Below are 27,180 nucleotides of genomic sequence, written 5' to 3' on the forward strand. Positions count from 1 at the left end.
AGGCAGGCAGATATCCAGGCGCAATCGCCCATAGAATCACAAGAAGAAATCATTGTTCATTGTTCTGTGTGGTTCTGCCTCAGTGACCTTGTTTTGTGCTATACATATAAAGTTCTAAGATTAATTCAAAGGGTCAGCAATATAAAATAACCCAGGCTCATTTTTGTCTAACATCCTCAACTGTGTTGGTTTTGGTCTTCATGTTTGTAACCTTCATCATGAAGAATTCTTTTAAACATTTTCTCTTGACTGTGTCTCCTTTAAAATTAAAAAGATACCTTCCCAGAAGCCCTCTAGAGTGCTCTTTCTCCTATATCTCCACAAGCCTCATTTGACCCAGTTGTGCAACAGGAGGATTACAATGGCAAGGGTTGGCTCACAGATCAGAGCGGATCTTTCAGAAAATTGGGTTGTTCTGAGCAAGGTAAACTGGAATCCAGCACAACAGTGGAGTGCGCTAACCGGGATGCTTGTGAGGCTGTTGCCAAAGCAATAGGAACATGTTACCACTGATCACAACCCAATAAGAAAATGCTGTGCCATGTGGGCTAGTGGCTCACATGCTCATGGGGACCTGAAAGTGAGGGCTTGTGGGAGTCCTGGAGGGTGGTGCCAGCAGGGAATGGGGAAATCTGGGGCTTCACATCCAAGCAGGCAGAATGAGCCTGTGGATCTCCCCACGTGTGTTCCGTGGATTGATCAGGGAGAAGGTAAGGAGATGTGTGGGAGGGATGACCACTGAGGGAATATGCTGGCAGGCAAAGAATGACTTCTGAGGGACTCCCATTGACAAAGCCACTGCGCTTGCAGGTAAGCAAGGGGACTGAGATGGAGCAGCTTGGAGGTAGAAACTGCAGGACTTTTATGGGTCAGACAGATGCACTAGCCCACAAGGAAGATCTCAGCTGGGCTAGGTAGCATGAATCACAGCTGATCACCACTCATTAGTGCACACTAAAGCTAAGGCTGGGGGCCTGCCTGGCAGAGCTAGATCACAGTGTCCACCAGTTCACAGCGAAGACAGGAGATGGGTAAATGTTAGGCTGGGTCATGACACTAACCAGCATGTGAGAGAACCAGGACTGAGGGCAGATTCTGTGGAGGATATATGGACCCACACTTGTGGAACTGCAATTTCTGCTGGTTTGCTTGAGAGCTGGGAGTGGTGAAAGGCTGAGCTAGGCATGAACATGAAACCCTCTAACACTCATGGGTGCTGGGTTTAGGTACAGGTGTGGCTAATCCAGCCTTCAGCACCTGCAGGTGTACCCAAGAATAGGGTGTGGGGTAGGGCTGAACTCATACAACCAGGTCATATAAAGTCTTGACAGGTAAGGGCCTAATATCTGTTGCCATATGTGAGATATGGGTCTGGGAGTGGGCCTAGTTGGGGAACGTGAGAAGTTCCCTTGGTGGACCATAGTTTCTGCTGATGAAAATGTGATTTAGTCCTGGGTGTTGGGCAGTTTGGGCAAAGAAGCTACACTTGTTGACAAGTGTATGGGTTGGTTTTAGACGAGGGTGGACGAGGTAGAGCCAGACCAACCTTAACTCTCTGGTATGTGCAGAAGCTAGGCTGGAGTATGGGGTCATTTTCGGCTAGGATATCACACCTACTGTTTTGTATGATCCAGGGACGGGAGCACACTGGGCAGGGAAGGCCCAAGTTGCAGCACCTGCCAATGAGAGTTGAGACTGGGGGCCAGTTGGGACAGGTCAGGCTGCAGCAACTGATGTTAAAGGCCAAGACGAGGGATGGGTTATGCCAAGCTGGACCAGAGCAACCACTGGAATGCACAAGACCTGTGTCTGGGAACAGGCCTGGTTGACTTGTGGATCCCACTGGTGAGCATGAGAGTCAAAATGGGGGTTGTGATCTGGGCTGAACATGGCTGCAGTGTCCCTTGGCACAGGTTTGGGCTGAGTCAGGGGTGCACCAGACTGGGCTAAACTTCAGCACCCACTGTTGCTCATGAGAGCCAGGGTGGGTGTGGGACAGGTTGGGTTAGAGCTTGGCACCTGATGGACCATGTGAGAGCTGTATCTGGGCCTGCACCAAGGGTGGCTGAACTGCAACACCCCAACGGTAAGAACCAGAATCAGCATGGGCTGGTTGGACAAGGCCACTATTCCTGCCAGGACATGAGGTGAACTAAGTCTGGGCTGAACAGCGACCAGGGTATGAGATCAGCCACTGGGAGGAGGTCTGATAGAGGAGCTTGGGGAACTCCTTTATCAGAATGCAGCTCAGACCAAGCCAGGCTACAGTACCTACTAGCATACATATGGGACAGGACTGGGGCATGCAAGTTTGGGACAGTGCACAATACAGTACCAGATCTGAGAATTAGGATGGGAATGCAGGATAGCCCAGGTCAGGCTGTGATACTAGCCAGTACACATTAGGGCTGAGACTGGTGGCTGGCTGAGCTGGGCTGGGCTGGGCTGAAGCACCAACTAGCATGAGCTGGAACTGGGGGCAGACCAAGCTGGGTTAGGTTGAGGTACACACCGACAAATGCTGAGGTGAGGCATGCCATGCCAGACTGGGCTGCAGCACCAGCAGCGCACATGAGACTAGGGGTTGGGGTGGTGCAATCCCAGTAGGCAGGTTGCAGAGGATGTTCCTGTTGGGCTGTTACTGTCACTGGTGAGCATAAGTACTGGGACTTGTGGCAGACAATGCCAGGAAACACTACATCTGTTGGCTTACATGTGAGCTGGTTTAGGAGGAGAGCCAGGATGGGCTAACCAACTGTATTCGCCTGTGCATGCATGAGACTGAGTAGGTGCAGGTTGGTTGCATTTTGCCACAGCATCAGCTGGTGGATACTGAGATGAGTGGGGGGCAATACCCTGTCAGGCAATACTGCAGACCTAACTGATGAGTGCAACATCTGGAGCTGGGAGTTGGCCCAGCAGGGAAACTGGGGAAACCTCTCTAATGGGCTGTAGCTTCCACTGGCAAGTATGAGAATCAGGGCTGGGGGCAAGCCTGGCTAAACAGCATGAGTGTGGGCTGGATAGTTGAGCTAAGTTTCACCACGCATTGATGTATACAAGAGCTGAATGGGATGTGGGACAGCCTGGGCCTCTCTGCTGCATATGCTGACAAGTATAGGAACCAGGACTGGAACTGAATGTGGTGGGAGCTACTGGGACACTCCCTGACTAGGCTGCAGAACCCACTGGTGAACATGAGGGCCAAGTGTGCTGCGGGCATGGTTTTGCTAGGCCACAGTACCCACTGGTTTAAATAAGAGATGGAGTTGGAGATAGAACTGACCCAGCAATTACAACTACTAGTAGGTGCGTAGGTTCACATGGATGATAAACTGAGATGGATCCTGTACTGGCAATCACACACAAGAGTCAGGTCTGGGATCACCTCAGGTGAAGTTCCAGTGTGGATCCTCCCAACTAAACTGCGCACTCAGAACTCCAACCATGGGGAGAATCACAGGACCTGTGGTCTGACCGTGGAGTGCATGTGTCAGAGTTAGAACTCCTAAGTGGCTACGATGGATCAGCGGAAGGCATGCCCAGATGTACATGGAGGATATGGCAGTTCATTAGGGCTTGCAGAAGACACCTGGTAACATAACAGAGGAAGGAGAGCGAGCAGAATAAATTGATCAATTACCCCAGCCAAGTGTTGACAGCAAATATCTGGGTGAGTGAAGACTCCAGGGTGCACTGTCAGCAGATGGACCTTGGAGAGATTTCCTAATATTTGGACTAGTGAGACCAATAGCATTTCAGAACTACCTAAATCACTGGAACAGAACCCTCAGAGAAGGCCCCACATTGGGGACCCTAATGGCATCGGGTGGCTGTTTTCCCCAATCCCAGGCACTGGGGTGGCAGGGAGGCTGGGTGTGGCTTCTCCCATAATCTTCACCTTGCCCGCAGATATAGAAGGAAGTAGAGGAATATTTGGAAACAATTATCTTACTCTGGTCAACCATGTAAAATCACCAAAAATAAAAAATAAAATTCTTAAAAATTTAAAAATGCTAAATGATTGATGTATAACTTCTAGAAGAACTTCAATTTTCCATTAAAATAAGCTTGAAACTACTTAATAAACCAATATTTATATCCAGGAAAGATTTCCTATTTTAATTCATTTTTTAAATTTCATTTTTAATATTTACACTTTTGTGAGGGATACACATATTGTCATCCTCTGATTAGAACTGGGAGGATCACGTATGGAGGAAGGTCAATGGGGCAAATGCTTCAGGCCTTTTTCCCCCCTATGTATCTTCTATCTGAGTCACAGCACCAGTTATGTGGATCCTCCCGTCCCGCAGAAGAAATCACCCGACACTTGAGAGAGTCTCCGAGGTGCTTTATTCCGATCTTCCGTTAAAAATCGTTATGTCCGTTGTTTCCGTTACACTGACGCACCTCCCCCGCCAAACCCCCTGCTTATCTGTCAAACCTGTCCAATCAGCTTAAAGATAACCAAGGCAGACCAATCAGGGCAAAGGGCCAATCACAGGGCAGGAAATTGTCAGTGCCCCCAACACCTATGTCTGTGATGGAGAAGTGGGAGAGGGTTGCTCCTTCCAGTCAAACAACAGCAGCACCCAAGGATGGGAAAGTCATTTGCAGACTCTTAGAGATTCCAGTGTGGGGAAGCGCATTACAAGAATGTTACTTGAGTGGTTTTGATAGTCCTGACACTGATTATTTTGTTGCTGCAGGCTTGAGAAAAACCTTTTCCAAGGTCTACTGTTTGACAAAGTCCATCTTAGTGTATCCACAGAAAACCTCATGTGGGGAGACCTCACATCTATCTGATTCTTGTGTGTGATAGCCAGTGCAGGGTCAGGTTCAGTTTGTCATTTGCAACACAGTCAGTGCACATACTGGTAGGTGCAGCTGCCTGGTCAATTCTACCTCAACCCCATATCTCATACAAGTTAACAGGTGCTGTGTCCTAGTCCTGCCAGCCTGCCATAGACCTAGTCCTTATGCATACCAGCAAGTGCCATGGCCTAGTGGGTGCAACCCCCAATACTCCTAAGAGGCCAACCAAAGATTTGTGTGTGTGTGTGTGCATGCGTGCCAGGCCATTCCACATCCTATCTAACTCTTCTGCATACTCATGGGTGTTGTAGCTTAGCTCAGCCTGATCTCCCCAGAACTGGCCCTCAAGTATGCTGAGTGGCATTGCCACCTTATCCAGCCTGACCAGCCTCCAATCCTGGGTCTTGTGCTCACCAGTAATAGGTACAACCCAGTAGGAGAGCACCTACAGCTCCCCTACCAGTTATGTTCCCAGCATTGGATCTTGTGCTTGCCAGGGGCTACTGTTGTTCAGCCTGGCATGACATACATCCAGTCTGGGCATTTGCCAGCTGGTGCTGCAGCCTAGCTTAGCTGGCCTGTACTCATTCTGGCTCTCATGCAAGCCAGCAGGTGCAGCAGCCTAGCCCAGCCTGGCCCACTTCCAGACCAGCTCACCTGCAGTCCCAGATCTCATGGTCACCAGTGGAAGCAGCAATCCAGCAAGAGAATCCTCAAAGTTCCTCTATTATGCCCGATCCCAGTCCTAGGTCTTGTGTGTGCCATCAGGTGCTACAGTCCAGTGTGAGATGGCCCACTCCCATCCTGGATCTTGCATGTGCCAGCAGAAGCTGCTGCCAAAAATGTAATGGTCAGCTCCCCCGACCCACCCCGCATTCACTGGTGGGTATTGCAGCCTAGCATGACTGGCCCATACCTTTCTGACCCAGCTTGGCTCACTTACAGAACTGGCTCTCATGTGGCCTAGTGGATGCTACATGCTAGCCTGGCACATCTCACACCCATTCTGGCATTAGCAATCACCAGAAGGTGCTGGAGCCCGGCCAAGTTTGGGCTGCTTCCGGGCCCAGCCCACACACTTGCCAATAGGTGCAAGATCCTTTTCAAGTTCTGCTTTGTAAGGAGCTCAGATACAAACCAGAACAGAGGAAATCTTACTTTGTATTCTGGGTCAAGTAATTATGAAGCCTTGATTTTGTTTAAAAAAAAAGTTTGCATGTGAGTGAAAGGTGCTTCATTTGTATTTCATAGAAGTCATCCAACAACAGAGAAGTAACATCAACAAAAATTACACTGTCACATGACTTACCACAAATTATGCTTTGTGGGAAACAAAGGCTCTAATAATTTTTTTTTGAATTTTTTTTATTATTAATTGTATTGCATTATGTGACACAGTGTTATAGCACTGGAATTCCCCCTCCACCCCTCCCTGTACCCTCTCCCCATGGTGGATTTCTCCACCTTGTTGCATTACCACAGTTCAAATTCAGTTGAGGTTCTTTCATTGGAAGTATTTACCAAGCATAAAGTCCAGCATCTTATTATCCTAGTGAGTTCAATGATTTCTTGGTGAGACCATCTCTGGTCTATATCATCTCAATCCATTAAAAGCCCCAACATAACATCAACAACTATTTACAACATTATGGCATTAATTGACATGGTATTGATTAACCAATATGTTAATAGGAAAATGCAGGTTAACTACATCCTGTGACTTCTTCATAGACATTTCAATTTTGGTTTATATTAAACCGGGTTCTATACACCTCAAATTGGCTATAGATTACTATTTAGCTGTCTCGTGTCTATTTTCATTTTAGTATTTATGTTTATAGTGTTGAAGCATGCTTTTGCTGAACTTGGTTGTTTTGGGGATGGTCTGAACTGGCTTATAACTAGCAAGACATGTGTCATCTGTTTAGGTACAGAACATTTTGTTTTAAATAATCATATTTGTGCTGTGCAGTTTCTTAAAAGGAATGTGTTACTGTTCTTATAGCACTTATGTTATTAGCAGGTTGCTGTGAACTGAAGAAAGGAAACCTCCGAGCTCTGTGATGAGACATGGTGCTCACCTCCAGTGGGCTCCAAAGGCAGCAAAAGGCCCAGGAAGGGGACTGTTTGCACTGGACCTGTGCCAATGGCCATGTAGGGTGGTAAATCTCTGAATAGGGAGCAAATGGCTACTTGATACTTGTGACAACTCAAATAGTGCACTCTGATTAAGGCCATACAATATCAGGAAGAGGAATATGAAACTATTCCACTAGAACATACCACTGATACAAATCTTACAGAAGACAATGGAAATATTGCTCTCCACTATTCTGTTTATAGTCAGAACATAGCGATAACAATAGAACTGCTTTTAATCAGTCTAGACTGAATCAAGAAACAAGACTAGCATTATGCCATTTTTTTCCTTGGCACAAACAGAACTAGAGAGAAAGTGTTGGAATTTTCATATAGACTAGGCAAATATTCATAAGAACAATGCTCAGGTTTGTTGAATACTATTAATCAACAATAGTAGTCTTCCTTTTCAGTGAGGTTGGTGTATTCTAAGGATATCTCCAAAACGACTACAGACAAATATCCTCTTTTTTCAGAGAGTCTGCATCAATAGCCTTGTAATTTCAGAATATAAAAAAGGAAAGAAACCTGGAATGTTTGGAAGCTGCTATGAAGGTTGCAAGAATCATGAACACTGTATAAGCAGAATGAAGCACAATAAGCCTACAAATGAAGCACAACAGAACTATTGACTATTTGTAAACAAATTAGGATAAACACAGAAGCAAAATGTAACATTTAGAAACCAGAGAACAGAACTTTGTTATATAACAGTAAGTTTGTTGGGCAAAACGAAGCTGTGACTAATAATGTTCTCAAAGCACCAATCCAAGTTGATGGAGACCTCACCTTCAATGTGCTTTCCAGCAGAATGAGAAGTGAGTCTACAACCTAAGTAACTTAAAAATGTCACTCTTCTAATAGGTGCTATTTTGCTTATGAGCATACAGTTAATCACCTACTCAAATACTATGACATGTTCAGTTTCTTTGCACACATTACTTGGATGCTAGTACCTCTTCACACATCTGTAACATTTTTCAGAGGATGGCACTCAGATGATAGAAGTTGTACTTGTGGGAATTACACTCCTTCATGACCTCAGCCCCAGTGTGGCTTCAAGGCAAGAAACTGCCTTTCCTTTGTTTTTCAAAGTAAAAAAAAATTAGATAGATATTAAACAATCTCATGTATTTCACAGTCCTGAGGTCCTGTACTTTCAGCAGGAGCCCTCACTAGACACCATATTCTTGCTTGGCTTCATTCTTTGCCTTCATTTGCTGTCTCCACTTCTTTGCAGGCTTATAACTGATAAGAGAACACTCTCAAATTCCTTTCCCATAAACACCTGTCCCTGATGGGGTTGATTCGCTAAAAGGTAGAATCTGAGGCATGACGATTGGAGAGGAAACGACATTGCACAGAAGGGTCCAGGGCATTTTCCCTGCTTCAAAAGACCATATTCCAGCATATGAGCAGGAATAGATTATTTAAAGAACCATCAAAAAGCTCACTGAAATCATGTATTATCAAAAACAATGCATAGATTTCACAATTATTTTACATGAAAATAAACACTTGATTTTCAGTTTGACAAAAAGTATTTTAAAAAGATTTATTTTGTACTTGAAAGGCAGAGTTACAGAGAGAAAAAGAGACACACACACACAGAGTCAGGAGCTTCTTCTGGATCTGTACAGGGTGAAGAGATCCAAGGATTTGAGCCGTTCTCCACTGCTTTCCAAGGCAGCAGCAGAGAGCTGGAACCTGAAGTGAAGCTGCTGGAGTACCGATGCCCACTTGCGATGCTGGCACTGCACTTGGAGGCTTAGTTTGCTACACCTCAATGCTAGCTCCTCAAGAATTGTTTTGTCCGGATACCCTCCTCATTACATTACATAGGAAGGAATAATAGCTGGCAATGGTGATTTTTTTTTAACTTCTGCTTTTATTTTTAATTTATGTCTATTATATGATGTTTCATCTAGGCAATGTTTCTTATTACCCAGCATCTGGTTAATCATTCCCACTTAATCCTTGTCTTATATTTTCTAACATAGAAGTTAAGATCTCCTCCTTGCATCTACATATAAAGGTATTAGGATGGGTAACAAAAGACTGAATACCTAAATAAGGGATTTGGTTTAAAGAAAAATAAACCAAATCCTTGCAAGTCTTATTTCTAGATGAATGCACTGCCTAGAGCTTTCATAGTTATTCTTTATAATGAGACATTAACCTATACCTATGCACCTCTGAATTAGAGGTTTTCAGTGTGTAGAATTTAAAGATGGGGGCCAGGGAAGTGGTGTATTATGGTAATCCTCTGTCTGAAAGTTCTAGCATACCAGACTTGTTTGAGTCTGGGCTGCTTCAGGTCACATCAGCTCTATTTTGGCTGTTACAGCCATTTGGAGATTTGGGGAATGAATCAGAGAATTAAATCCATGCCTGTAAAAATCTGCGCTCCAAATAAAAATATAATTTAAAAAATATATGATCCCATCCAATGTAGAAATTGTTATTAAAGATGTAGCTACTCTGGCCAGTTTTCATGTAAGAGAAGAGAGACTACTGGCTGACCCCTATGTACACAACATAGGGGGACATTTGCAAAAAAAAATTTTTTTCTACTTTTATTATTATTATTATTTTATAATACAGTTTCATAGGTTTTTGGGATATCTCCTTATCTCTCTCCCCAAAGCCCCTCCCCTGACACTAATTTCCCCTATATTATTACAATAGTATAGTTCTTCAGAAACAGTCATAAGTCCACCATTGCAGGCATGGACAATGGCAGAGAGTCCAACATCCTATTATCAAGATATATCAACTGATTCATTGGGAGTCCATCTTTGATCTGGAAGTACAGATGCACAGTGCATATTGTATTTTCACATCTGGATATTATAGTCTCCATTACACAGTTACTACACATATCCTTAAGTGAAAGCCACAAAACAAAATCAATAACCAGAAGAAAAATAGAAATTTGTAACACCATGAAGTTAAATAACATGCTACTGAATGACTAATGTGTCAGTGAAGAAATGAAAATCAAGAACCTTCTTGAAGAAAATGATGCTACTGTATGATATATGACTCAGGGAAGAATTTAATGAAAAAGTGTCTTGAAGAGAGGAAAATAAAAACAAAAACATCAAAATCTGTGAGATATAGTTTCTGCTGATCTTTGTTGGTGAGATGTGTCTCAGATACATGGGTTTTTTCATTTTTGACCCAGTGTAATAATCTGTGACATTTGATTGATGGGCTTAAGCCAATTACATTTGAAAAAGTGATAATTTGATCTTGTCATTTTAGCAATGGTTATTCATTGTTTTGAGTCTCCTGTCCTTATTTTACTGGAATTTTCTTCACATTTGCCTTTGGTTTTGTAGGTGCTATTAATATTCTCTGTCAAGAGAACTTTTTTTTTTTATTACATTGCATTATGTGACACAGTTTTAGGCACTGGGAGAACATTTTTAAGTATCATTTGCAGGGCAGGAAGAAGGTGTGTTCTTTTAGCTTGTTTTTACTGTGGAAGAATTTTATTTCATTTTCAAAAACAAAAGAAAGCTTTGGGGGTAACTTATTCTAGGCCAACAATTTTTTGCTTTTAGATCTAAAATATGTCGCTCATTCTCTTCTGGTTTGCAGAGTTTCCTGTGAGAGGTTGCCTGACTGGGCTTCCTCTAAGGACAGCAGATATTTTCACATGCACATTTAAAGATCTTTTTCTTTTGTTTGATTAAGGAGAACTTGATTATCATGCATGTAGTGACTAACTTTTAGATCAATCCTTTTGGGAGTTCTGTGTGCCTCCTCTGTTTTGTTTGCTAAGTCTTTATCCAGATTAACGAAGTTTTCCTTTATTATTTCATTGAATATAACTTTAAATGCAATTTCTCTTTCTGTGCCTTCTGGAACTCCCATAATGCATATTTGGCCTTTTGATACTGTCGCTTAATTCTTGAGTACTTTTTTGCTTGACCCAGCCCTACTTCAAGCTTTTTGTTTGCTTCCCCCTGGTGACAAGAAATATCTTCCAATTCTGAGATTCTTTCTTCTGCCCCACTCATTCTATTATTGAGACTTTCCACTGCATTTTTAATTTGCTCTATTGTGTCTTCCATTTCCAATAATTCAGCTTGATTTTTTCTCATTGCTATTTCCTGCATGACATATTCCTTGAACTCCTATGCTTCTTGTTGTTGATAAGAAGCTTTATACTGAGTTTTCTGGATCCTGTATCCCCCATTTTATTGATATCTTCCTCAGTTAGCTCTGTAGTTGGCAAAGGCTTTTGCTCTTTTGCAGGAGAGTCTTCAGTAATATTTATTCTGCCTCTCTCTCTTCTGCTCTTGATCATTGTACTCCTTCTGGTTAGAAGATTTTTTCTCCATTGGGCAGGTTTCTATCTCATGTCACCCACAGGTCTACAATTTAATTTTGCTTATTGTGTTTGTTACACAGTTCTTTGCAGTCACATGTGCTACTGCTTCCAATGAGATTCAGACCTAGGCTCTTGTGTTAGGCTTCCACCATGGTCTCCACAGCCCTGGGTTCTTGCTGACCAGTCTCTACTTCCTGTGATGCCATGCTGTGGCTGCACAATTGTCTGTGTAAACTTTCTCCCACTTCCAGTCAAGCAAATGCCAAGACTAAGGAGACACCAGGCATCCTAAACAACTAGGTTGTTGGTGGTGCTGATTTTGCTGAAACCTGATGGCTGTTAGATCTGAGGGCCATACAGACCAATTTTGACTTATAGGGTGCCATAATCGGTATTATTTTCCCTGTGTGATCACTGCAATGTACTGAGCTGGAAGTAAGTTTGCTCCTAGCTCAGGACATGTGCAGCTCACTTTTGTCCCTCCAGTCTCAAAGCCTTTGCCATTCTGTACAAAATGGTGCCTGATGTGCTACGGTGGAGTTCTAGATCTGCTGGCCATTAGGTCTGGGGGCTACCTGGATTTATTTTGAGTAGAACCTCTATTTTGTCATGTCAGTGCAATGCACTGAGCCAGAAATGAATTCCCTCCAAGCTGAGTGCATGCATAGTCTTCTCCCACAGCCTTCACCTCCCTGCACAAAATGTGCCTGATGTGGCTCTGCTGGGAGTTTGGGCTGTGCGATCCACTCCATTCTCATAATACCTGTTTGGGACCTGCTGCTATGTCTCTTCTCCTGGCCAAATCACACAAATCAGCAAGATGGGTGGTTCTTTGGGCTCAATTCCTGAGCTCCCAGTGAACTTCCCCTCCCACCTGGCTGCTGCTGGAGCTCTGGTTGTCAGTGGAGCTCAGTTCACCACACACTGACTGCTGCTGGGATATCTGCTCACTGCAACACCACACAGTTGTCTTCACTGCTTTCCTGTTTCCATCAGTCTCCAGGTGCCTCTCCACCATTGGTCTGTCCTATCCTATTTCCTGGAATGTGCCCTCTCTGCGTCACCCTGGCAAATGATTCCCAGTCTGTTTACATGTATCCTTACCCTAATGACACCATCCTGATTCTCCTCCCTAAAGTGAAATGTTTCTATGTTTACCTTTTAGAGTAAATTTTCTACATTCTTTTGAGTGGGTTTCCTTGTGCTGTTTAATTGCTTTAGCCTTGTCTTCCACCTATGCTCTATTTCCAAGACAGCATTAAAAAATGTCAAAATTTCTGAGAAATGAGAAATAGTGAACTATCACAAATTTACTCTCACTATCTAGGAAGACAGATCTTGTTTTCTTTGAATGATACACCACGCTATAATCTAACAAGGTTAAGATATTTTGTACCACTAAAAACAGACATTTTGAGTAATTCCTGAGTTGCAAATTATACAGGGATGAATATAGCTTCCAAAAGTTCTGGCAGACACTAAGAGATATATGCATCACATTAAAAAAAAAAACTACATATAACAAAGTAGCACTGAGTAGTCACACCGTACGCTATGAAAGGACACAGCAGATGAGGCTGGTCGAGCACAGTGTTTAGCAAAGACTTGAAATGCATTCACAAATAAGTGCAGGCCTGAAAGGAAGAATAGAGAAAGTACAGGGGGCAGATATTGTAGACAGATAATAGAATAAAGGTATAGCAGCCAGAGAGCACATCAATCCTCTGTGATAACATAAACATGTCATGTGGAAGAAAAAAGCTGGAAAGGTGTAGACACATAAATCATGATCAATCTTGTATGCCTCACTTAGCAAACAGTATTCTAGAGATAAAATCAAATTTATATGTTAGGAAGATACCACCAACAGGATTCTACTGTTTGAATAAAATAACCCAAGCCTTAAGAACTAAGTTAATGTGGCCAAAAACCATTTGTTGGCAAACCTAATAGTATAAAATGGGTAAAATGTGGAAGGACACTGTAGAAAACATGAGTACCATTTTACTACACTCCTGATAACACAACTCATTCTCGGCCTAACCCTGTGCATGATGTGAACAACTATAGCTAAAAGAAGAACTGAGGAAGTGTTCAAAATAGGTAGATGGAATGGCTCTGATTCAGGATGGGAATGAGGGTCATCGAACTTTGGAAATGTAGGGGCCTGGGATAATGTGGATTGCATAGTGGTGATGGGTCTGAGTTGAGGGCTTCAGAACTTCACAATTCTCTTGAAAACAAGAATTCCACTGACTAACAAAACTCTTGTGTATCAGACCCATAGCACATTATCTATATTTCCAACATGTATTTTTTTAAAAAACATATTTTCATTTGAAAAACAAAACTACAGACTGAAGGAGAGAGAGAAACAGAAATTTTCCATCCACTGGTTCACTTCCACAAATGGCAACAGCAGCCAGAGATGGGCTGATCTGAAGTCAGAAGCCTGGAGCTTCCTCCAGGTCTCCCATGTGGGTGCAGGGCCCCAAGAACTTGGGTCATCCTCTGCTGCTTTCCCAAGCCATAAATAGGGATTTGGATGAGAAGTGACATAACCAGGGCATGAACCAGCATCCACATGGGATGCTGGCTCTTGCAAGTGGAGGATTAGCCATCAAGTCGTGGCACCGGCTCCTACAATTACTTTTTTTATTTTGAAAGTAAACACAGTAGTTTTGAGCCTTTGGAAATATTTAGAAAGTTTACTATGCCTTATGTTCTTCATAGACCTTTTCTAACAATAAAATCACATTAACCATTACATTCCTGGATCTTTTTGTTGTCAACTTAAAGGGAAACACTGATTCTAACCTAAGCTCTTATATTTTAAATATGGAAGTCTTCTCTTCTACAACAAGAAAAGTAATTGGCTAGATAGACATCTAACTCTCCTGCTCCCTTTCTTTGTTAGGAAAAAAATGAGAGTAAATTCTTGTTTCAAATCTTTATAAATAAGTCTTTAAAGTAGTATTTACAATATAGAGAGGTTTTTGTGAATATAGAAACGCTTTTGCCATTTTCTTCTCAGCTGTAAGCTGAGACTCTATCTGTCACATTCTTTGTTACTACATATCAAGTATTTAAATTTCCATGGGTAGAGCACAAAGTAAGAACTTGGTGGAGACGCTATAGAAAAAAAAATAGCCTTAAAAAGAATGACATATAGCACACAGAATTTACCATTCTCTCACCCCAGAACCAACAAGGAATTTGCATAACAGGGAATAGGTAAGTGGGAGGCATTAAATCATTCCACTAATGCCATGGACTCCTGAAATATTTGCTGCTGCTGGACAAGTCTCAAACCTTCGTTTTCCCTAAGTTCAATATGGGCAGTATCTGGGAAATCTGTTTCACTGTCCTACTCCCAAAAAAGCCTCAGTACAAACTATGATCTCCCTACTGAAAGCTACTGTTGCAAAGCACCATCTTGAGACCTGCAATCCTGGAAGGATCACGCTTGGTGATAGGAAGCTGGCAGGCATCTATACCTATACACTATTGTATCTCTAGGAAGGACTGGATAGACCTCTTCATGCAAATGCAAACCCTCAGATGCCAGGTGGCTTTGCCAGTCATGACTCTAGGAAGAAGTGAGGAAGCCAACCCTAAGCAAATTTATCCTATCTGGCCTGCAAAAGACATTTCAGTCCTCAAACAGAAGAGCACCCACCACTCAGGTCCACTGGTTTGTTTCAGGTTTAATACAACCCTGGACACAGAGGAATACCCTATCCTGGACACCAGAAGTACTGGGTCATGGCTTCCCCTGTTACAATGATCTGGCTCCTGTGAGGTTCTAGCTTTGCTGCTGTATCAGCCACACCTCAACTGATTGAACTTGAAAGTGACATGGACTATGTCAGTCAGAGGATTCTTCAGCGACTTCATTGTGCTTGGAATGGTGAGATTGGCCGCAATTCATAACTGTTGAACTATCAAAACCACTGGAGCAAGACCTCAGAGCGTGCCCCACATCAGGGACCTGGGATGGGTGGGAGACTGGGTGGGGCTTCTTCCTTTACCTCCCCCTTTACCCCAGATATAGGGGGAAATGTGGAAATAATAGTCTTACCCACTTCCCTGTAGCCCTTGAACCTTTGTGCTCTAATTAACTATCCATCAAGAATCTAAGCCAAGTATAGGGGAAACATTTAAATGCACTGGCACAGGTAAATTATTCTTGAATAACACTCCAGAAGCATAGGCAATAAAAGGTAAAACTAGACAAATGGGATTACACCAAGCTAAGAAGCTTCTGCACAGTAAAGAAGATACTCAATAAAGAGGCAAACAGCAGACTAGAAGGAAATATTTGCAAAGTACAGATCTGAAAAGAAGGATTAGCATCCACAATACATAAGCAACTTAAGAAAATTAACAACAAAACAAGCAGTCCAGTTAAGAAACAGGCTTAAAAAATGGATAGGCATTTTTCAAAGAATAAAATGCAAATGGCCCATAGATACATGAAAAGATGCTTAGGTCCCTAGGTATCAGGGAAATGCAAATAAAAACCACTATAACATTTCACCTCACTCTAATCTGAATGGCTAATACCCACCACCCTCAAAAAAAAAATTCTGGCAAGGATGTCGGGGGAAAAGATACCCTAATCTACCAGAGGTGGAAATACAAACTAGTACGACCATTATGGAAAACAGCATAAAGATTCCTCTGATATCTGAAGCTGGATCTACCATATGACCCAGCCATTCTAATTCTGGGAATTCACAGGACATGAAAGATTTTTGTTGTTCCATGCTTATTGCAGCTAAACTCACAACAGCATGGAATCAAACCAAATGTACATCAACTGATGACTACATAAATAAAACATGGTACAGGATGGACTACTAAATGTAAGTATTTATGTACTATATCTAATGCATACATATTTGAAAATGCATATTTTTTTCATCCTTTCATATCCATTCTATGTGTCTTTGTTGGTTAGGCATGTTGCTTATAAAAAGAAAATAAATGAGTTTTTTTTTAAATCTGTTCTGATAATCTGTATCTTTTAATTGGAGAGTTCAGACTATTCACATTCAAGATCATTATTGATAAGTAACAACTTGGCCCTTCCATTTTTTTATTTTTTATTTATTTTTTTTTAGGGAAAAAGATGATCTATTTGGGCACTTTTCGGGTCTTGGTGGGAGCCTCACCTGGACAGGTGGAGGGGCACAAAGAGGGTCAAGGTGCCAGTGGGCTACAGAGGGCCAGAGGACAGAACACTGGGTCTGCTGTCTCCAGGCAACCCCATTGTGTGCTGCTTATATAAAGCCCCAGCTTGCCTTGCTCTGGTGACACTTTGTGGGACTGTCCGACTGGGGTGGACGCTTCTTCCAAGCGATCCAGACCAATTTAGCGACCTGCAGGCAAACATGTCCTGACGAGATGCTGGCCTATGCTCTGGCGTACTCTGCTTCCTGGGACTGCTAGGATACCTCATGACTATTCTTTGGAGCTATTTTCTTAGATGTAGTTCAAGTGCTGCTAAGGAGGGGCATAGGACATCAAGATGAGATTCTGGAGAATTTTTATGCAGAGCTCTGAACACTGTTCCGGATATTGGAACAGAAGAACAATCGATTAGCTGTTTATCAGACCACCGTACAGGAAAAAGATGCCGAAATAAAAACCCTCCACACAAGGCACACAGCTCTGTTGAGCAAATGAGAAAAAAGGGAGCTTCTCATTGATCCTACGGACCAGAATTCCAGCGCCGACAAGGTACCATCCATTGCAGTGAAACACACCATCGAGAAACTGCCAGCAGAGTTGGGAGATGAAGTTCCCCAAAGCCTCAAAACTCATGACCAGTCTTCCTCAAGACAGGAGATGCCTGAAGTCAGTTCCAGGCTATGGGAAAATCCTCCAACACAACATCATCAGAAGACTCCCTGAAAGTGAGAACATCTGTCACCTGGAGGGAGCCTTTGAAAGACCTCCATGGAAAAACCAAGAGCCTCCAAAGAGCCTTTGTGGCCAAAGAGGAAACTGTCAGTCTTCTCCAAGATAAAAAATGGAGACACTTGCATGTTCCCTGGCCCAGACTACAAAACTAGCAGCACAAAAAGTGTCATCACAGATAAAAGACCTGAATGGGAACCAAGCTGGTTTATTCCTGAAAAGGAAAAAATTTGCCTCAAAGTAAAAACCAGGCAGTTACGATTGTTGAAGGTGAATCTTCAAAAGAAGAAAATACAACTTTGAATCAATCTGTTAAGACTCGAAGACCAGATGTCTACTCTAGAAATAGAGTTACAAAATGTAAAAAAGGAAAATCAGAAATTGCTGGACACTGCTCAGCAAAAGATCATGGCTTTAGAAGACATCAAAGCAAAGCTGCGCATGTCCTTCCACGAGAAGGAGTGGGATTGCTCTGCAATCAAGGAGCAGCTCCACACATGTGAGCAGCTGCTGCAAGAGAAAGACCACAGCTCACAGCAGCTCGTCCGTGACATCATGTTCATCCTGCACAAGTTCCTGGCCAATCAGCAGGAGACAGACACCTGTTACCACAGAAACACTCAGAAGACCAAGTCCTACCCAGCAAGGTGGAGCATTTGCAAGAGAATGTAAGTCAGGAGTTAGGGAGGTGTCACCACCACGCCCCACAGTCACCAGATTTCCACATCCGTGAATCACCGAAGAAAGAAGATGGACCAGCTGGACTTGACTCATGAGCAGGAGCAGAGAGCAGACCCCAGGGGGCCCAGAACAGTGCCACCACCACTGCTGGTTTGGGCACCATGACACCCTCAGGGGAGCTGCAGCTGCTGCAGCCAATCTCAACCACCACCATGACCACCACCACGACCGAGAAGAGTGAGAGCAGCACGGCCAACACCCAGCAGCTGCTCGCCGAACCCAAGCCCTCCACCACAGGCACGGGCCTCACAGAGCTGAAACATGCTAGAGGGGACAAGAAGATTTTGGCCACAAAAGTGCTGGGCACAGTAAAATGGTTCAATGTCAAGAACCGATTAGGATTCATTACCAGAAACGACACCCAGGAAGACATTTTCATGCACCACAGACAGCCATCAAGAAGAACAACCCCTGGAAGTTCCTTCCCAGCGTGGGAGATGGTGAGATTGTGGAATTCGACGTGGTGGAGGGCAAGAAGGGCGTGGAAGCAGCCAATGTCACTGGCCCCGGGGGAGTCGCAGTCCAAGGCAGCAAGTACATGCCCTAGCACACCCGCATCTGATCCCAGCACTACCCACGGCGTGGGGCTCCTAGGCCCCACTACCCACACGGTTGCCCCTCCCGCCCCCCACTGACAGTGATGGCTCAGATGGAGCATCTGATGACCAGGCCCATCCTCACTGGTGCCAAGGCAGGTGCCGACAGGTCCCACGCTGCTGCTTCGTGGGGAGACCCTACCAGCCTCTACCACAGGACTCCATCGTTTCTGTGCCCAGGGTGTGGCTGAAGGCCATCGTGGCCAGCTCATAGGAGGAAAAGTTTATCAGAGGTGCAGATTATCAAGCCTCAGGGGACCCTGTCAACACAGCAAATCTAAACAGGACACCGATGGGGCTGATTCCCAAGATCAAGAAGAGACCTGAGGCCAGCAGCAGCCTCTCCGGCACTCCCCACCCAGGAGCCCAAAAAGCTGCCTCAGAGCATCCACCCAAAATATGCTGTAGATGATCTCCATATCGACTTCAAAGGCAGTTATAGCTGTCAACCTCCAAAGAAAGAGAATCCATGTGCTGTAGTGCTAAGACGACTTTACCATTTCAGCAGCTCTGTCAACAGAAGATGTCAACAAGAAGAGCAAACTGAAGGACCAACATAGTCAAACTAGAGTCATTGCTAAATACACTTACTGGACACTAATGACGTGCATTGGGTCACAACACAAGACTAACCAATGCCTAATAAAGTTTTGAACTTCTCAAAACTAGCTGGAGGAAGAATTTCTGTAGAACCTCCAATGGTCCACTCACAGGACTCACAGCATGCCCTTTCCTGCATGACAGTGGGGGTGGAATGTGATAGGAAGAAGAGCTGAAAGATAGTAGGATCTCTGGGGCTGGGTGCAGGCCAGGCTGACTAGGCTGCAACACCCACTGGTGAGAGCTGTGACTTTAGTGGAGGAGGGAAGGATGAGCTGACTAGGGTGGGCCACAGTATCCACCATCACACGGGAGCTGAGGGCAGGCCTGGGAGGAGTCCTTGGAGACTCCCTGATAGGCCACACTAGTGAGTGCAAGAGTAGTGCTCAAAGTGAGTTGGTCAGGCTAGGCTGCAGCACGCGCTGGTGAATGCAAAAGCTGATCTGGGAACAGGTCAGATAGGCTTCTCTGGGGTTGCCTCAATTGCATTGCAGCACCTGCCAGCATGTGCAAGAGTGGCACATGGGGGAGTGGCACATGGCTGGGCTAGGTTTGGTTGTAGCACCTGCTTGCTGATTCATCTGAGATTTGGGGCTGTGGCAGGCTGGCAGGCCACTGGCAGTACATGCCTACAAAGGGCCATATCTGGCCCTGCACCAGCCGGCATCCAAGCAAGTGTGTGCCCCAGGGGGGGCTTCTCAAAGGGCTCCTCAACCAGACTGCTGGGCTCAATCCCTGACCTCAGGGAAAATCACCAAGACGTGTGTTCTCATTCTGGAGCACATGTTGTGGGACTGGGCACCTCTGTTGCTGACTCCCATGCTAGAACAGAGAGCTGACCCAGATGCACACAAAAGACAAGACAGTCAGCTCAGCTTTGCCAACAGAGGACTTGGAGTACCTTTGCAAAGGAGGGAAAGAACTGGTTGGACAACACTCCTGGCCAGACTTTTCAGCAAGCACCCAGGTCTCTGGACACACAGAGGTAGACATGGTCAACTAGCAGGCCTTAGAAAGAGTTTCTCACCTCTGGAGCCATGAGGAAAACAAGAGCACTCAAACACCCTTACAACAATATTCCCCACCTCAGGGTCTCTCAAGTGACATCACACAACTGTCTCCATCCCCTAGCGCTTAGGGAGTCTGACAGCAAGGAGCAGTGCCCTTTTCCCCTTAGCCTCCCCTTCCCAAGGACACAGCAGGGAAGATGGAAGTACTTAGCTCACCCATCTCCCCTGACCCCAACTCCCTCCATCCTAAATGATGTGGGTCTGCAACCACCTCATTTTTGTAATACTTTAAAGTTCTTAAAGTGGAAAACAAAATCAACTTCTACATTTTGCTGTAGGCATAGGCATATTCTGATCTGCCTTCCAGGTTCCTGTCTCACACAAAGATGAGTGTTCTACATGCAGGCATCTATGAAGTACAAAAATAGAAATAGGTTTGTTTAAAAGGGAGAGAGGGTGGGGGTTAGTGTGGGTCGCTCTGACTAGGCTGCAGCTCCCACTGGTTTATGTGAGGGCCGAGTATGTGATGGGGAGAACCAGGCTGGACTGCAACACCCACTGGTTCCAGTGGAAGACGGTGAGGGAAGCAGAACCAACCCAGCAATTGCAACCACCAGCTGATCGGGGCAGTGGATTGTGCCAGGCCCTGTGCTTGCTAGTATATACAAGAATCGGGTCTGGGAATACCTCAGACAAAGTTTCTTAAATGCCGGACTCAGAACCCTAACCTTCAAAAGAGAGAGGACAGAACAAGTCAACCAAACACCTAGCTATATGTTGGCAATGAAAATATTGGGCAAATGGAGACTCTATGATGGACTATGTCAATCAGTGGATTCTGCAACGACCTCATTGTGCTTGGAGTGGTGAGAGTGGTAGTGATTCAGAACTGTTGCACTATTAAAACCACTTGAGCAAGACCCACAGAGCATGCCCACATCTGGGACCTGGGGTGGGAGACTGGGTGGGGCTTCTCCCTTAAAAATCCCCCTTTACATCAGATATATTAAGGAAATAGTGCGGAACTAATTGTCTTCCCCAACTTCCTATGGTGCTGAACCTTTTTATCCTAATTATGTCAAGATCTTAAAAAAATAATTAAAAAGATAAATAAAAGGGAGGGAGAACGGGCCCAGTGCAATGGCCCAAAGGCGAAGTCCTTGTCTTGCATATGCCAGGATCCCATATGGTGCCGGTTCTAATCCTGGCAGCACTGCCTCCCACCCAGCTTCCCACCTGCGGGTTGGAAAAGCAGCCAAGGCAGCCTAAAGGCTTGGGACCCCGCATCCACGTAGGAGACCCAGAAGAGGTTCCTGGCTCCTAGCTCCTGGCTTTTGATCGTCCTAGCTCCAGCCGTTGCAACTGCCTGTGGAGTGAATCAACCGATGGAAAATCTCTCCCTCTGTCTCTCCTCCTCCCTGCATATCTGATTTTCCAATGAAAATGACTAAATCCTCAAAGAATGGACTTGTTTCTGATACAGCTTGTTTGTCCAAGAATGTCTTGCTATTTTTCAATGCTTTAGATGTTATAAACTGAGGCAAGTTCCTGACTCCATCCATCTCGTCCAGCCTCTGGCCACCCTGGACCCTGAGGGTCCCTTCCTTCTGGGTTCCCAGTGAGTGGGAGGCCCAGGAGAGGGGTCACTGGAGGCAGAAGTGGATGGGTAGCAGAGATTGGTGGGCAGGCAGGTGAGTGAATGAGAAGATAGGTTGAGGCTGGGAGCAGCTGCACAGGTGGGCAGGTGGTTCAATGGCAGAGGCGGGACAGGCTCCTGGGTGAGTGAGCTGCCCATGGATTTGGTTCAGACAGGGCTCTTGGCCGCTGTGATCCTGGGGCAGGTGGATGGGGGATCTGATGAGAGGCTGAAGCTGGACCAGTGATACCCTTCGATTGCCTTCAGTTCCTCCCAGCTTTCATCTTTTTTTAAAAAAAAAAAAAAGATTTTTATTTTCATTACAAAGTCAGATATACAGAGAGGAGGAGAGACAGAGAGGAAGATCTTCCATCTGATGATTCACTCCCCAAGTGAGTGCAATGGCCAGTGCTGCTCCGATCTGAAGCCAGGAACCAAGAAACCCTCCAAGTCCCCCATCTGATGCAGGGTCCTAAGGCTCCCAGCCAACCTTGACTGCATTCCCAGGCCACAAGCAGGGAGCTAGATGAAAAGTGGAGCTGCTGGGATTAGAACCGGCACCCACATGGGATCTCGGCGTGTTCACGGTGAGGACTTTAGCTGTTAGGCCACTGTGCCGGTTCCCCAGCTTTCATCTTGAGGAGATGTTGCCTTGGCACCTGCAGGCACCATGGCTTGTCTCCCAAGTCCAGACATGGAGTCCAGAAGCAGATGGAAGGCTGTGTGCTTGCAGTGCCCTCGGGTGACCAAGAGGGGGTTAACATTTGGTTTTCTTTTCCTTTTTTTAAAGATTTCTTTATTTTTATTGGAAAGGCAGATCCACACTGAGGAGAGAGAGAAAGATCTTCCATCCACCGATTCATTCCCCAAAAGGCCCCAATGGCAATAGCAGAGCTGATCCAAAGCCAGGAACTTTCTCAATTTTTCTCACACAGGTACATGGTCCCAAGGCCCCAGGCCGTCCTTGACTGCATTCCCAAGCCACAAGCAGGGAGCTGGATGGGAAGTGGAGCTGCTGGGATCAGATCTGGCACCATATGTTTGCCCAGCGCATTCAAGGCCAGGACTTTAACCGCTATGCCATCATGCCAGGCCCTCTAATGAATACTTATTTGGATGAGTGAAGGACAGTGAAGTCACTTTATGTATTTTTTAGAAAATTTTTTATGAAAGCCAGAGTGATTGAGAGAGAGAAAGAGAATCTTCTTTCTACTTGGTCACTCTTTAAATGCCCAGAGCAGCTAGAGCTGGGCCAGGAACTGAAGCCAGGAACCCAGTCCTACCTTCAGGTATCCTCTGTGGGAAGCAGGTGCCCAGGCATGTGGGCCATCCTCCGGGGCCTTCCAGCACACTAGCAGGGGGCTGGGGTAGAAGTGAAGTAGACAGGACTCATACCAGCAGCAGTGGCAACTTTGCCAAGACCCAGCGGGCTCCACTGTGTGCAAGAGTCTGCATCCAGCCCCACGAGCAGTAACTGAGGGAAAGGGACCCACAGGTGCCACTCAAGGACACAGCTCTTGCAGCATCTCACCCATTGGGCCAGCACTGGTGATGCCCCGCCTGCCAACGAGCAGCCCACCACAATCAACATCAACATTATTGTGCTCCGGAAACTCACTGGATTAATTTCACAGTGAGCCTAGGGCTGCCTGGTCCACCTAGTCCCTGGCTGGCCAGGTGAGGAGGAGACAGAGGCAATGGGTGGGCTCAAATACGGTGAGGTGACAGTCCTTGGCCACTGTCCGCCCCCAGGGACCAGCCCTCACAGCCACACCCGCCTTCCTGCTGCCTTGAGCTCCTCGGGGCTCCCCTGTCCACCTGACTTTGCAAGATGCTGTGTCCCCACCTGCTTTCCCCTCTCTCCCATGCCCTGCCATGCTCCAACACCAAGGCCTCTTCAGCAACTTCCTCCTGGTATCCTTCCCAAACCCCATCACGGTCATGCTGACTTCCACCACCACCACACCTGCCCAAGGCAAATTCTGGCTGAGCTGCAGCCATGCTGACTGCACACCCCAGCCAGCCTCCAACTGCTCCAGCAGCAGAGTCCAGAGCCTTTGACCTACCATTCTGTGGTCTGGAGCTGGTAGGTCCCCCAGCCCTCCTGTCTTCCCCAGTCCTGGCTTCAAAGCTGCCAGCAGACAGTCCATTTTTCTATTATATATTCCTGTTTCTGACTTCAGATTCTCTGCCTTCACATTTTCGCACAGGGATGACTATGATTCTCTCTTTCATGTGCAGCACATTCTTATGCATCATTTGTAGGGCTGGATGAGTGGGGACAAGTTCTTTCAATTTCTATTCACTTTGCAAGATCTTTATTTCAGCTTTTTTTTTTTTAAATATAAATGAGAGTTATGCAGGACATTGTGTTCTGGGTTGACAGTTTTTGTTTTGTTAAGACTTGGACTATATCTATCCATTCTCTCCCAGCCTGTAGGGTGTCTGAGGAGAAATCAGCTGTCAGTCTGATCAGAGATCCTGTGAGGGTATTCTGGCATTTCCCTTCTGTACATTTTAGAATCTTTTATGTTTTACTGTGGGCAGTTTTATACTATACTGTGCCATAGCAAGGTGGGCATATATGGCCTTATTTTTTGGGAGGACTGTGTATGTCTTGCACTTGTGACATTCCTTTATCCTCATTAGAGGGGATTTTCAGCTATTATTTCACTGAGGAGGCCTTCCAATCCATCCCCATTTCTCAGATTATCAATTACTCCTATGCCATGTGTGCTGGGTTGTTTAAAACTCAAAAATATTGGGCAATATTTTAAACTTCTTTTCCAGATTTTTTCCTGTTTTATTTCTTTCACTCAGCTCCCAAAAATCTGTCTTCCAATATGGAGATTCTTTCTTCTGCCTCACCAAATCTGTTAAAGGTTTCTACTGTATTTTTTTCTTAGACATATTAAGTTTTTCATTTTTATTATTTCAGCTTGATTTATCTTATTATCTGACTCGTGGGAAACTTTCATGCTTGTCATGTATGGATTTTCCTAATTCATGCATTTGCTTCTCATGGTCTTTGAGTAAGCTACGATCATTTTAAAACTCATCTTCAGGTATTTCACCAATCTTTTTATCTTCATATTCCAATACTGAAATGCTTAGAGAGTGCCCACAGTGAGAACACACCCCACAGACCATGTGTAGTGCTCTGTGTGAGCAGAAATCTCTCTGAAATGATCCACCCCAGGCCTTCATGGAAGCTCTGAAGCCAGACAGACACAGTGATTACAGATAGACCCAGCCAGACTACACAGAGAGGGCTCCTGAAGTCATAGGAAGGAGAAGACCCACTGTTAAGTCTTATGAGCCTGTTCTGTTGATGGTGAGAGCTGCGGCATTCCCAGTGCTAGCTGCCTGTTAGTGTTTGGCCTAAACAAACTGAGTATTAGGTCCCCATAAGCCAAAGGTGAAGGACATAATTCATAGGCTTAAGTGAGCAACAACATACCCCATGTTAGCCTTCCAGGCCACTGTCCAAGTCAGTGGAGTCCACAAATCTGTCCCTCAGAAAAAAAATCCCAGTCACAGTTGTGAGAGCTAGGGGAGCTGCTATTTGACTTAAGCTAGCACTTCCTCCCTGTTATTCACATGGAGGGGAGGTGATACAGGCAGTGTACTGCTGCTCATGGGTTTGGGACTGTGTGTTGCTCCCTCTTCCCTGACAACCCATGTTCCAGGTGGGGCTTAGCCCATGTAGACCACAAGATCCCCACTCAGGCTGCATCACGTTGACAGGGGCAGCTGCAGTCTCCTCTTGATGCCGATTCTGGTGCTGTACTAGCAGATCAGATGAGTACTGCCTGACTTTCCACTGCCTGGTATTGTGCTCCACAGGAGCAGAGGATGGGAAGGAATCAAGAAAGTGTGGCTGCTCCAAGCCCAGCAGTTGCTCTGATCCCACTCAGCTCTCAGGCTGGAGTAAAGCTGTGGGATTGTTCTGTAGCTAAAAATGTGTGGTTGGGCACGAACTATTCCTACCTTGTCTTGGTATGATGGTGTCTATCCACTAGTAGCTTTTGCTGCTCCATGTGCCTATCTTCACATGGAAGTTTTTGTTTTCATTTCTTTTTATCCATGGAAGTTTCTTTTTTTCCCATTTCTTTGATGAAAATTTTATCACTCAGGCCCTCAGAAATGTGGTCCTTCCTCTGTTCCTTTCCTATTGCATAGCAACTGAAGCTGCTGTGGGTATGCCCTATTCAGCCATCTTGGATACCATCTAATTTGTAACATTTTATGACTTTGACAGATGGCTAAGGTTGCTATAATTTATAGATTTTAAAACACCTTTTTTTTTTAAGAAGGGGATTATTATAAACCAGATTTAGAGAACATCGTTTAGCTTGTGTAAGACAAACTATTGGTTTCAGGCTCCATTAAAAACATCCAAAATTATGTAGAGTAGAAATTCCAATGAAACTGTTAAATACAGCCTGACAATATGATATTATATTTCTACCACTGTCTACACTTACAATGCCATGATACATTTAAATAATAGAATGTTGGACTTGTAACTGTTGCTGAAGGACTATACTTTTATAATAATATGGGGGACAATAACAGAGGGGAAGAGAATGGGGGAGGAGGAGGGGAGAGGGGATTCCTATACCTACAAAACCATATGGAAAATAACAATTAAAATAATTGGCAGAATTAATACAAAGGTTAGAAACAACAAAGCTAATTCCACTCATAAAATGATACGATTTTAAATGCAGTAAAAACTTCTTAAAAAAATCATTGTGCTGATTATAGTGGTCTTAACTACAGGCATGGATTGTAGGCACTGCTACTTAAATTAAAAAAAAAAAAGTAGCAGATACTTGAACTTCAATGCCTGCCACCTTAGGATTATCCATATCTATAAATAGTAAGTCCAAACAATAATGACTGAGAAACAGGAGAGTAGCACGAACAGACCTCTACAAAAGAGATTTAGAATACAAACAGTGGGATAATTAAAAATAATTTTCTATTAGAAAAATGAATCTTCGAAAATACCTGTTTACTATTTTTAAAAAGCAGATAGCAAGAATGTTATCTTACATTCTCTTGGATAAGTTTATAATCCAGACTTTTCATTAATACATATGCCCTTTGAATTCTCTGTATTCAATCACCCCAACACTGCTTTCTCATGCTTAGAATTAATAATGTATTTTTTTTTAATTTAAAGTGGGGAAACAACTACTTTCTGAGTGATCATATCTATGATCTTGTGATGGACTAATGAAGTAAGACTGACGGACCACAAAATGTTATATAAATTAGTCCAAATAATTCTGCAAGAGTTATGATACCCAAACCTGAAATCAGAAGAGGCCCATGTATTGCCACACAAGCTGGAAAAAAAGGAAT

The 27,180-nt window shown here is 44.6% G+C and overlaps 2 protein-coding genes across 3 annotated transcripts in view; one reads left to right on the forward strand and one right to left on the reverse strand.

The window, feature by feature from the left end:
* The window catches only part of MYH15 (myosin heavy chain 15), a 174,895-nt gene extending 157,677 nt beyond the window's left edge, over positions 1-17,218 (forward strand). Inside the window, exon 42 of the mRNA XM_040980919.1 lies at positions 17,027-17,218. Within this exon, the coding sequence (XP_040836853.1) occupies positions 17,027-17,218 (192 nt within the window). The remainder of the gene's footprint in view (positions 1-17,026) is intronic.
* A 9,746-nt stretch (positions 17,219-26,964) lies between these two features.
* The window catches only part of LOC121156842 (leukocyte surface antigen CD47-like), a 30,506-nt gene continuing 30,290 nt past the window's right edge, over positions 26,965-27,180 (reverse strand). For both annotated transcript variants that reach the window (XM_040980831.1, XM_040980830.1), the window contains one exon: positions 26,965-27,164. In XM_040980831.1, coding sequence (XP_040836765.1) covers positions 27,049-27,164 — 116 coding nt within the window. In that variant the 3' untranslated portion in view covers positions 26,965-27,048. The remainder of the gene's footprint in view (positions 27,165-27,180) is intronic.

This window comes from Ochotona curzoniae, unplaced genomic scaffold, assembly GCF_017591425.1.
Source record: "Ochotona curzoniae isolate NIBS_2020 unplaced genomic scaffold, NIBS_Ocur_1.0 contig_3498, whole genome shotgun sequence".
Taxonomy (NCBI): Eukaryota; Metazoa; Chordata; class Mammalia; order Lagomorpha; family Ochotonidae; genus Ochotona; species Ochotona curzoniae.